The sequence below is a fragment of the Hypanus sabinus genome, chromosome 14 (genome assembly GCF_030144855.1).
Source record: "Hypanus sabinus isolate sHypSab1 chromosome 14, sHypSab1.hap1, whole genome shotgun sequence".
Taxonomy (NCBI): Eukaryota; Metazoa; Chordata; class Chondrichthyes; order Myliobatiformes; family Dasyatidae; genus Hypanus; species Hypanus sabinus.
Genome location: NC_082719.1, coordinates 16,255,390 through 16,268,622, shown reverse-complemented (window position 1 = coordinate 16,268,622; position 13,233 = coordinate 16,255,390). Strand labels below are relative to the sequence as shown.

The following is a 13,233-nucleotide window of genomic DNA, read 5'->3' as shown; positions in this document are numbered from 1 at the left end:
TGCAGAAATGTAATTTTGTTTTCTCTGCAGAAGTTCATCAATTTCATAAATGCAACACATTATAGTTTGTTTATACATAGCCTAAAGTCAAAAAAAAACTGTTGTATGCAGTGTTATTTCATTTTAAATGTCAAACGGGTTTTGTGGCTCCCAGTGTTTTCTTTTCTGTGGGAAATGGGTCCATATTGGCTCTTTCAGTGGTAAACGTTGCCGACCCCTGCCCTAGACGAACCCTCTAATCTATCCTGCCAGAGCACCGCTGTAATATTTTCTCTGACAAGTAACACAACACCTCCCCCTCTTGTCCCTCCGATTCTATCACACCTGAAGCAACGAAATCCAGGAATATTTAGCTGCCAATCAAACCCCTCCTGCAACCATGTTTCACTAATAGCTACAACATCATATCTCCAAGTATCAATCCATGCTCTAAGCTTATCCACCTTTCTTACAATGCTCCTATCATTAAAATAAATGCTTTAAAGAAATTCTCCACCTCTTCCTCTCTGTTTATCTCTAACAGTACAAAGAACTTTACTGTCTTCTTTTGCTTCCTTCTCCCATACATCCGTTCCTAAACTCTGGTTCCCCTCCCCCCTCATGTCTAGTTTAAATCCACTGGGGCCTCTCTAGCAAGCCTACCTGCAAGAATACTTGTCCCCTTCCAGTTCAGATGTAAACTGTCCTGCCGGAACAGGTCGCAGCTTCCCTGGAAAACTGTCCAATTATCTATAAATCTGAAGCCCTCCCTCCTGATCCATGTCTTCAGCCACGTGTTGATCTGCACTATCTTACTATTTCTAAACCCACCTACATGTGGCAATGGTAGCAATCCTGAGATTGCTATCCTGGAGATCCTGTCCTTTAACTTGGCGCCTAACTCCCTAAATTCCCTTTCAGGACCTCCTCACTCTTCCTACCCACATCATTGATCCCAACATGGATCACGACATCCAGCTGCTCACCCTCCCTCTTGAGAATACTGAGAACTCGATCCGAGATATCGCAGACCCTGGCACCAGAGAGGCAACAGACCATCCAGGATTCTCAATCTCTTGCACAGAACCTCCTATCTGTCCCCCTAACTATTGAATCCCTTATCACTACTGCTCTCCCCTTTTCCCTCCTTCCCTTCTGAGCTGAGGGTCCAGTCTCGGTGCCAGAGACGCAACCATTGCAACTTGCCCCTGGTAGGTTGTCCCCACCAACAGTATCCAAAACGGTATACTTACTGATGATGGGAATGGCCACGGGGTGCTCTGCTCTTCCTATTCCCCTTCCTTTTCTTGACAGTCACCCAACTACCTGCCACCTGGGGGTAACTATCTCCCTGAAACTCCTGTTTATTTCTGCCTCTGCCTCCCAAAAGATCCAAAGTTCATCCAGCTCCAGCTCCAGCTCCAGTTCCCTAACACTGTTTCCCAGGAGCTGCATCTAGATTCACCTTTTGCAGGTGTAGTCATCAGGGACAATGGTGTTCGCCCTGACTTCCCACATACTGCAAACGGAGCACTCAACTGCCCTAACTGCTGCCTCCATTACCTACTCCTAATGTAACTAATTAAAGGACCTTACCCGACCTTACCACATCTGAAGTGAAGCTCGTACTCAGCCTCTGCTCGCTATTTAAATTCTCTCGCTGCCTCACGGGCTGACTTTCACGTGCTTGCGCATTTGTGCCCCGTTCAAACCTCACCTCTGCCTGTTCTCGCTGAAGCCTGATTGAGCCAAAGCCGACTCACTCTGCCTCAGTCCACTCCAACAATGGCCGCTGTATATGGCAGTCTTCCTTTTTAAACCTTTGGCACGTTACATCACGCGCCTGTGCAGTCTAGCCTCTTTGCCATAATCAGTTAAAAAGAAACAGCTTCTCTCCGAGCTTCTTTTACCTCTTTCCTCCCCACCTTTTGCTGCAATTTAAATTTTAAAAAATTCAAGGATTGATTATATTATAGTTGATCCCTGTCTTTTGCCTAATGTTAAAAACTGTGAATATGTCTCTATTGTTATATCTGATCATGCACCTTTGAGCTTGTCCTTTGAATTTGACGATGTCATTTTTGGCCGTCCACCATGGCGCATGTCTCAGACTTTATTGCAAAACTCTGACTTTATCAGTTTTATCGAAAGCCAGATAAAAGATTTTTTTCTTTTTAATGATATAGAAGGTATGTCTAAATTAATTATATGGGATACATTCAAAGCATTTTTACGTGGTCAGATTATTTCTTATTCAGCTGAACTTAAAAAACAGACTAAAGCATATTTAGATAAAATTTCAAAACAGATTAAAGATTTAGATAATATCTATGCAACTTCCTCTAATAGTGACTTATTTTAAAAAAGGGTGGAACTTCAATCACAATATAACCTATTATTAACTCATCCAATTGGAGGTTATCTACTTAAGTTAAAGAGCCAATTTTATATGTTTGGAGATAAAAATAATAAACTACTTGCATCTCAATTAAAATTGACTGGAGCCAAGAGGCAAATTTTGAAAATTCGTAGAAAAGATGGTACCCTGGCTCAGGATTATGAAGAAATTAATAAGATTTTTCAAGATTTTTATACTGAACTTTATAAATCTCAATGTCCAGTAGACTCTTCTGAAATGAATGCTTTTTTTTTACAAAAGATTGCTTTTCCTAAAATTTCTGCTGAGGATCAAAAAATTCTTGATGCCCAAATTACTGAATCCAAAATTCATAAAGCCATTTTTTTTTTCAATGCAGTCTGGTAAGGCCCCAGGACTTGATGGTTATCCTGTAGAATTTTATTAAAAAATTTCGAAAATTGCTTTCTTCATATATGTTGGAGATGTTTAAAGATTCTTTTGGGAAAAGAGATTTACCCTCTACTTTTTATGAAGCTTCTATTTCTTTAATTCTCAAAAAGGATAAAGATCCTACTGATTGAGCCTCATACAGACCTATTTCATTATTGAATGTTGATGCTGAGATTCTCAAAGATAATGGACAATCGGTTGGAGAGTATTTTGAATAAAATCAGTTTTTAAAATTTGTTTATTATATTGAAGTTCATCATCAAACAAACATTTCCATAAGATATATTTCAGACATTGCACATATACATCATATAATTATATATATCACAAATCTCCACAAAATATTTACCTGAGGTATACACTTATAGAAAAGAGTCTAAAGAAAAAACAAGCAAAAGGAAAGAACTATGTACAAGTAGGGAGTGATTTTTTTTTACAACATATTCATTGATTTGTGAGAATAAAATCAGGCCTATGAGGCATTATGTAGTTAAAACATTTTTCCCAGTAGGAATCAAATTGTTCCAGCTTATGATTAACAGATGCTATTATCTTCTCCATTTTGTAAATGTCCATTGTAATTTCCATCCATGTATTTAAAGTTGGGCTCTCCTGTGATAACCATTTCCTAGTAAGAGTCTTTTTACCAGCCACCAACAGTATATTCATTAAATATTTCAACCATTCTTGAGGTATATATCCAAAATATATGGTCTTACTCTCTAAGGGTATTTCACATTTAAAGATGTCTTGTAGGGCATTGTGTATCCCCCTCCAATAGTCTTTGATAACAGGGCAGTCCCAAAAAATAATGATTTGCATTTTGATTTCCACAATTCCTCCAGCAAACAGGGAGGTTACTATCATAATGGGATTTCTGAGAGGGTGTAATAAAATATCTTATCAAGTTTTTCCATCCAAACTCCCTCCATTTCTGTGAACTGGTACACTTCTAGTGATATCTCCATATCGTTCTCCATTCTTCCTCAGATATAATTATCCCTCCTTCCTTCTCCCATTTTGTTTTAATGTATAAAGTCAAATGAGTTCTAAGATTTGACAAGATTCGACATTTGACATGTTTTAAGATACATGCTTGAAATGACTCTACTACCATTATCTGAATTATATGCTTTTCTAAATAGCTCTATCAAGTATGTACTTGCCTTGGTTACATTTTTAAGCATCTTATTAACATATTGTCGCATCTGTAAATACCGATAAAGATCTTGTTTTTCTAATAAGTGTTTCTCTTTAAGCATTTCAAAACTGATCAGTGTTCCTTCTTTCATTATGTTGCAAAGAACTGTTATTCCTTTAGCTGTCCAGTCCTTAAATCTGGCATCCAATTTATTTGGTGTAAAATCCGAGTCACATGCTCACCATTTAAGAATTGCAGTATCTCCCTCTAGATTATATTCTTTTATAGTAGTTTTCTATAGTTTAAGAGTCAACTTCACCCATGTGTTATCAATAGTATTTATGTACCTTTGCAAGTTGTTATCAGCCAAAATTGCTTTTATGGGGATGGGAAGTACCCGCTCCTCAATGTTTTTCCATTGAGCGTCATATGATGGGTTGCACCAACATATTACAGCTCTCAACTGTGCTGCAAAATAATAATCTCTAAGAGAAGGTAGGCCCCATCCCCCCTTTTCCTTTGCTAATTGCAAAGTTTTGAGAAGAACTCTAGGCCTTTTACCCTGCCAAATATACCTTGATAAAATCTTGTTCCATTCATTGAATTGATTTTGATTAATCTCTATTGGTAGGGTCTGAAAGAGATATAACAGCCTGGGCAGTATATTCATTTTAATAGACTCAATCCTTGAACTGAGACTGAAAAAAGGAATCAGGTTCCATCTTGCCACATCTTCCTTAATTTTTTATATAAAGGCTGATAATTAAAATCTGATAATTTTGCCATAATGATGCCCAAATATTTGAAAGACTCTGTGTGCCATGCCCAGGGGTATCTACTTTCAATTTCTCTTGGTGAGCTATAGTAATATGAAAGTAATTGGGTTTTTTCTATGTTGATCTTGTATCCTGATAATTGATCATATTGTTCAAAGGATTGCATCAATTTAGGTAAAGAGTATGTTGGTTGCCCTAGATAGATCAAAATGTCATCCACATAACAAGCCAATTTATGCTCTGTCCCTTTAATAGTAATTCCCCTTACATCTTCATTTTGTCTGATGTATTGAGTTAATGGTTCCAGATATAACGCAAACAGTAGTGGTGACCATGCACAACCCTGTCTCGTGCCCCTTTCTAGGGTAATACTATTTGATAAATACCCATTGATTATAATACTAGCAGTAGGATTGTCATATAGTGTCTGTATAGTTTTAATAATTGTGTCTTCTATGTAAAATCTATGTAAAACTCTGTAAAGAAAATTCCAATTAACCAAATCAAATGCTTTTTCAGCGTCCAAGCTTATCACTATTGCGTTTGATTGAATTTAATAGCCCATTGACATTAAAAGAAATGAATTTTATCTTGTCCTTAGCCATCTGTATTTATCTGTCAATGTATCATTGAAATTAGCAGAATAAAACTTAATCCATCTACTCCCTGAACAAATAAGTACCAAGAAACACAAATAATAACACAAATGGCAACGAACGTGTGATTCCAAGGCTGAGGTCTCTAGTAGATGACCCTGCGTTGAGCTAGAGGAAATGTCTAGCTGTGAGGGCTAACCCCTCCTACTTGTGAGTTGAGAGCCCCCATTGCAGTATTCATAAAAGCCAGTGAACAAATCCATTACACAGAAAAGATTTCCTAGTGTACTCCTCATATATATATATATACACACACACACACACACACACGCATACACATATATGCACACATATTCTCATTTTGGTGGGGTAAAAGGAGTAAGTAAGCGAATAAAGGATAACAACTAAGTGATATAAAATTCACATTATAATAAGTATTTCTCAAGATAGGTACATCACCGTCTACTTTTGCTTCCATTTAGTTTCTCAACATTTTTAAAGTTAGCCAAACCTTATGGCTCTTCTGAAGGGGGTGAGGACTGTCTTTGGGAAACTCCTGATATGCTTCTCTCAGCCCCCTCCCGTCTCCTGCCTTCTCAATTCTCGCACTATTTGCCAAGTGGAGCAGGATAATTCCTCTGCCAGGCTTTCCCTCGGTTTGGTCACGCTGACGGGCAACCCTCTGGCCTTCATGTCTGTAGTCGCCTCTTCCACTGTCTGGTACAACCGCATCCTGTTGTCATAAAACACTTGAAGTTTAGCAGGGTACGGAGTTTGAAATCTAATCTTTTTTTTGCTTTAGTACTCTTTACTTCAGAGTATTCTTTACTTTCTGCAGGACCACAGAGGGGTAATCTTGGTCGAAATATATTACTTTATCATCTAAAAACGCTCTCTTCTTACCCCAGGACCTTCGTAGAATCTCCGCCTTGGTGCTGTACCGAAGGAATTTAATTATTCCTTCTCTCAATTTCCAGCTCCATAGTTGAGGGAAGCTCCAGCTCGTCCCACAGCAACTTTCCAACAAACTCCATCATAGACGAGCCCTCTACTCCGTCGGGAACGTTGTAGATTCTGATATTTTTCCGCTGTGATCTTCCTTCTGGGTCAAGCAGTTTACCTTCTTAGTGATTTAATATTTTTATCGTCTTTCTCGGTAATCATTCAACATTTTGAATGTGATCTTCCACCTTCTCAATTCCGAGTCTCTGCTACCACTATTTTTTGATTGATGTTGGCAAGTTCTGACTTAATATCATGTAGCTGCTGCTTTATTTCTTTCTGGAACTCCCTTATCTCTTTCAGGATTTCGATCATATTCACCGCTTCGACTGAACGAAGCCCAGCATCCGCCTCACTAGCACGTGGTTGGGTAGGAGAGCCGCTCGCTGCACTCCTCTCGGCCGCAGGTTCCACAGTGTCGCTTTTTTAATTTCCATTCTTTTTCCCCATTTTTGCCCCTCTTTTCAGTTCAAATATTTTTTGAAAAATACTATACTTGATGGGTTAACGGGGCTTAATACACGTTTTTCCAGAGCAGCTAGAGACTTAAGCTGCCATTCTCGACAATGACATCACCGGAAACTGGGTAAAATCATTTTTAAAGATTAAACAGGCTTTATAAAGGGTTGTTATTCTTTCTCAAATGTTCTGAGATTATTTAACATTATATATTTGCCCTCTAACCTCTGACTCCTGCCCTTCCCTCTCCTATCTATCACCTCCTCACTTTCCCTGATGTGACGAAGGTCATCGAGCTACATCTCCAGTTCCCTAACACAGTCCCTAAGGAGCTGCAGCTCGATGCACCTGGACCTCCCACATCTGACACTGAGCACAGAAATCTGGCCCCACACACATACTTCCTGTCTGTACTCTATTCAGGCAATGTACCTTGCCTCGATCCGTTACCATCTAAGCCCCATTGAGCCAAAGCCTTCCTACTCTGTCTCTTTCTACTCCACCGCTCACTCCTCTGCGCCCACTCCATAAGGCTGTCTCCTCTTCTTGTTGTTCTCACTGGCTGACATGCATGTGCTTGCACAGTCATGCCCCAATTAAACTAATGAAGAAATAACAAGGATACTGTTACTGGGTACACTTGACCTCTTGCTCAGTCTGCAAGGATCATACAGCTTAACTGGAGTCCAGTGCTTCCACTGGCTGCCTTGCCAGGACTGTACACCAACACAGATGCCATTTGTCTGGATCGCCACTTGTGGTTCCATCCACCTGGGAATGACATATGTCCTTTCAACCAGCTCCCTTACTATGACTTGGTCACCTGGCTGTGGGAGGACTATCTTCTTTCCCTCTGGCTCTCTCTGATCTGCAATATATCACTGCTGCTTTGTTCGACCCCTCATTGTGTTACCATGGTTACAGTGGTCCTTCACATTTCCATGTAATCTAACTAGATTGGCAGTTGTAGTTTCTTCCTGTACACATGTAATTTCTATTGCTTCTTGTTTTTCCACTGACCTGCTCACACCGATGTAAGCGCACTCATTCCTTTTCTGCTCCTTTTGTGGTGAGCCTTACTTTATTCTACTACCTCCTTAAGCAGCTGCACTACCTCTGATTGTGCCTGCTCCCTCCCATAGGGACCTCCTGACATGATTCCCACACATCACCCTGTCTCTCCTCCTGGCTTGGGGATGCTGTCTCTCTGTGGGCGATGACAGTTGCTTTAGTCACTCTCCCTATCTTATCCATGTCATTTCTCATTTTCCTGAGTCTATGACCTGCCTTACTCAGTGTGTGTATTCTCAGAATAGTACCTTCATTGTTTGGGCACACTCAGAAATCTACAGGAAACTCAATCTCAAGTAGCTGGACTGTGTTCCCACTTCCGTCATTGTTTCACCTCCTGCTCTGGTAATGTAAATCACCTCTCTAGTTGTGGACAAGTGTAGACCAGTTATTGATATTGACAATCCCCTATTCACTAATATTTCACTTCCTAGTAAACATCTTGTGTGCATTTGTAGATGACCACCACTGGCCATAGAGATGGCCATCTGACTTCACCAGCTTTATAATCTGGTCAGCAACTAAGTCGGAAAGAATGGGCCCTGTTGTGGATTCCGTCTAGTTTGGCGAGTGAGTGATTTTCACGCTTTCCTCTTTTTTCAAGGCTCTGCCTCCAACCATGGATGGGAGCTATAGCTGTAACAAATCATCTCCTTTACCCTCTCTCATCTATTCCAGCAGTTCCCTGCTACATGCCCCAGCAGCTGGCACACAAAGAAAGTTTTCTGTGACATCACAGCAGCTACATTCATTACAGCCATTTTATGACTTCTCTTCCCCTCTTCTAGTCTATCTCACCAACCCACGACCCTATCACAGAGTAGGTCAATCCCACTGCAGTCCCCAAATCTAAAACTTCCCATGAGCTGAGCTCAGGCCTTCCTTCATCATTTTCAGGAAGACTGAGTCACATTAAGCAGATACGCATTTAAAATGGCCTCAAGAAAACAGCATTCATCAAAAAGGAATAAGTGATGTAACTAATGTTCATAGACCATTCAAAAATCTGATGGCTGAGGGGAGGAAATTTTAAATTCCTGGCCACTTCCATATCAAAGGAACTGTCCTGTAGCCAGCACATAACTTCCATTTCAAAGAAAGCATGGCAGCACCTCTACTTACTTAAAAGTTTGCAGATTCAGTATGTCATCTAAAACACTGAGAAACTTCCAGTCTAAGATGGTGCTGATGAACTTCAGCAACCTCTGGCTGGTGACAAACAAAACAAGTAAAACAACTAAATACTTTGTAAATCACATTTTTTCTGGCAAACAATAATCGCAAGTAACAGACTGTAACTTCACTTTGGACTTGAAGGCAATCTGATGTGACAGAACCGAGGTGAGGCGAGACAGTGGACCCGTCGCCAAGAGCAAGGTGGACCCTAGGTTCAATCAATTTTAGCACTGTGCCAAAGGCCAAATTGAGGCAACGAGGTTCAGACACCAGAGCGTACCAATTTGATTGAACTCGATGTTTAGTTGGAGACTTAAGCACAATGCCAAATCAGAAAGGTTTTTTTCTATATGGGTTCTTTTTTTATGGCCATGATGAGTTTCTTTTTGGCCTTTTTTTTTTGTACATGGCTATTGGTTCTTTGTTTCAGGGCTGCCTGTTAGGAGACAAATCTCAGGTTGAATAATGTATACATACTTTGATAATAAATGTACTTAGAACTTTGAATTATAGATGCACAGTGGAGAGTAGTCTGACTGGTTGCCTCAAGGCTTAGTTTGGAAGCTCAGTGCCCAAGAACAGAAAGACCTACAAAAAGATAGTGGACACAGCCCAATTCACCACAGGAAAAGACCTCCCCACCACTGAGCACATCTACAAAGAGCACTACCATAAGAAAGCAGCATCCATCATCAAGGACCCTCACCATCCAGGCCATGCTATTTTCTCATAGCTACCATCAGGAAGGCACACAGGAGCTTTAGATCACCAGGTTCAGGAACAGTTATTACCCTTCAATCATCAGGCTCCTGAACAATCATGGACATCTTCATTCACCACAGCACTGAACACAACCTATGGACTCACTTTCAAGGACTCTATAAATCATGTTCTCAGCACTATTTACTTATTTATTAGTAGTAACAGTAACATAGTAGTATTTACAGTTTTCTTTTGTACAGTGGTTACGTGTCAATCTTTGTGTGTAGATTTTTTGTTCTACTGTGAACACCTGCAAGAAAACAAATCTCAGCACTGTATTTGGTGACATATACTACTTTAATAATAAATTTACTGTGAACATTCAAAATGATAAATAAAATTCTATAGCTGAATCACTGAATATACTCACAGCCAATGCAGATTTCTTGCCTTCTGGGAAGTATAAGGACGTGAGAAATAGACAGGCTACTGAAGCCAAGACCAAAACCAGATCAAATTGGCACAACAGACTCTACTTGCCTTATTTTTAATAATATTTCTTACATTCTTTTGGTCTCCTGAGCTCTCCAGATTACATCATGGAAATAAGCTCAAAATAGAAGCTCAAACTAGGCAAGATGTCTCCCTTTAGGACAGAAGATTAAGGAAAGATTAAACCGTAATCAACAAAATGTGTCTATTTTCCACCTACCCAGTACCCTTACCTGAAACATATTTTGTTTAGATCTTTTGCTCAAGCTGAAGTGATCCTGAGATCATCCTCTTCAGATATTTTGATTCTTCAAATGTTTTGTATTTCCAAAACCTGCAGGAAATACAGTAAATGCAAAATACAAGTTTGATGCCTTAAATACCGAAGAATGGTAGACGTGGGTAAAACATAGAAACATGGAAGTCTACAGCACATTAAAGGCCCTTCGTCTCATAATGTTGAGCCGGCCATGTAACTTACTCTAGAAACTGCCTAGAATTTCCCTAACACACAGCCCTCTATTTTTTTCACAATCTTGAAAACGGCAATTAGACTGCTATATGGACACCCAGCTCATGGACTCACTCCCATCAGGGAGAAGGCTCTGTAGCTGCCACACCAGGGCCATCAGACCTGAAAACAGTTACTTGTCCCAAGTAAGGCTGATCAACACCTCCACTCACAAACTCCATTTCCTGTCAACACAAAGTACAGTGCAGATGCTGTGGTCAAATCAACACATGCAAAAGCTGGATGAACTCAGCAGGTCGGGCAGCTTCCGTTGAAATGAGCAGTCAACGTTTCGGGCCGAGACCCTTCGTCAGGACTGAAGGAGGAGGGGGCAGGGGCCCTATAAAGAAGATGGGGGGAGGGTGGACGGTGCCAGGTGAAAAACCAATCAGAGGAAAGATCAAGGGGTGGGGGAGGGGAAGCAGGGAGGGGATAGGCAGGAGAGGTGAAGAAGGAATGTAAGGGGAAAGCACTATGGGTAGTAGAAGAAGACAGAATCATGAGAGAGGTGATAGGCAGCTGGAAGATGAGGCAGTGAAGGTGGGATGGTGGAAGGGAGAGGGAGGGAATTACCAGAAGTTGGAGAATTCGATGTTCATACCAAGGGGCTGGAGACTACCCATACAGTATATGAGGTGTTGCTCCTCCAACCTGAGTTTGGCCTTATCATGGCAGTACAAGAGGCCATGTATGGATATATCCAAATGGGAATGTGGAGCAGAGTTGAAGTGTGTGGCAACCGGGAGATCCTGTCTGTTGTGGCGGACGGAGCAGCGGTGCTCGATGAAGCACCATTCCCTCCCTCTCCCTTCCACCATCCCACTTTCACTTTGCCTCCTCTTCTAGCTGCCTATCACCTCTCTCAGGATTCTGCCTTCTTCTGCTACCCATGGTGCTTTCCCCTTACATTCCTTCTTCACCTCTCCTGCCTATCCCCTCCCCCACCCCTTGATCTTTCCTCTGATTAGTTTTTCACCCGCAACTTCCACCCTCCCCCCACCTTCTTTATACGGCCTCTGCCTCCTCCCTCTTCAGTCCTGACGAAGGGTCTCGGCCCAAAACATTGGCTGCTCATTTCAACAGATGCTGCCCGACCTATTGAGTTCATCCAGCTTTTGTACGAGTCCATTTCCTGTCAGTCACCTTATGCCCAATGAATCTACGTCTATAAGCTAACTAACATGCTTATATTTATTGTGTTTTTTTATTACTATTGTGCTTTTTATCTTTTGTGTTTTTTTTTGTGCTGCATTGGATCCAGAGTAACAATTATTTTGTTCTCCTTACACATGAACAGGAAATGTTACAGATTATGTGCCAAATGCAAGTTAGAAGGTCTATTTCAGGAATACAGTTTGACCAGCATGCTTAAGTTGGGCTGGATTGCCTGTTTCATCCTGTACAACTGATTCTGTTGCTAAAGTTTTCCCCATCCTTAAATCAAAGTTGCTCAGTTTCCCCCTAAATTCCCATAAATTGATACCTTTTTTAAAAATCACTCACTGTTATGCATGCATCTGTATGTATTAAATATGGATTCAATGATGTCTCCACAGCACCGCCCAGCCCAATTTTGTGCCAACCCATATAAACCAACTCCACGATCGATCTAACCCTTCCCTCCTGCACAACCCATAACTCTCTTCAATGCCCCTGCTGTATGCTCTACCATTGTCCCTGGCAATGTGTTAAAAAAGAAACTACCTTTGACATCTCATATACGAGAAACTGGATGCTGAAAATCCAAAGTAACAAAATGCTGGAGGAGCTCAGCAGGTCACGCAGCATCTAATAGAAAAGAGTAAACAGTCAACATTTTAAACTGAGATTCTTCTTCAGGATTGTGATGGAAATGGGAGGTGCCTGAATTAAAAGGTGGGGAGAGGAGAAAGAGACTAGCAGTAAAGTGATAGGTGAAGCCAAGTGCGTGGGAAAAATCAAGGCTTGGAGAAGAAAGAATCAGAGAGGAGAGTGGACAATAGGAGAAAGGGAAGGATGAGAAAACCCAGGGGGAAGTAACAGGCAAATGAGAATTAATAAAAAGTCAGAGTGAGGAATAGAGGAAGTGTGGGGGGAAATTTTGTTCACCAGAAAGAGAACAAAAGAAAGCCTGATCTGCTGAGTGACTCCAGCATTTTGTGTGTGTTACTGTATCTTTGACACCTCCCCTAAACTTTCATCCATTCACTTTAAACAGATGTACTCTGGCATTGGCCATTGCTGCCCTGGGATAACACGGCTGGCTTTCTACTCTGTCTATGACTCTAATGTTATACACCCCTATCCTCCTCTCTTCCTCCTTCACTCCTAGCTCACTCAACCTTTCCTCATGAGACAGATTTTCAAATCCAAGCAGCATCCAGGTAAATCTGCACCCTTGCTAAAACCTCCATATCCTTTCAGTAATGAGGTGACCAGAATAGAACACAATACTCCAAGTGTGGTCCAACCACAGTTTTAGAGATTTGTTAGGCTTTGTTAACCACCCTGTCACCAAGAGATTGGGGCTGAGAGGGAAA

The 13,233-nt window shown here is 41.0% G+C and overlaps 1 protein-coding gene across 6 annotated transcripts in view; it reads right to left on the bottom strand.

Moving 5' to 3' along the window:
* LOC132404568 (microtubule-associated protein 9-like) overlaps nucleotides 1–13,233 on the bottom strand; it is a 226,389-nt gene that overhangs the window by 194,703 nt on the left and 18,453 nt on the right. For 3 of the 6 annotated variants that reach the window (XM_059988795.1, XM_059988793.1, XM_059988797.1), the window contains exon 2: nucleotides 10,437–10,537. The exons of 2 other annotated variants lie outside the window; for them this stretch is intronic. In XM_059988795.1, coding sequence (XP_059844778.1) covers nucleotides 10,437–10,445 — 9 coding nt within the window. In that variant the 5' untranslated portion in view covers nucleotides 10,446–10,537. Of the gene's footprint in view, nucleotides 1–10,436; nucleotides 10,538–12,418; nucleotides 12,503–13,233 lie in introns of all 6 variants that reach the window. One more of the 6 variants, XM_059988794.1, reaches the window with a different exon arrangement.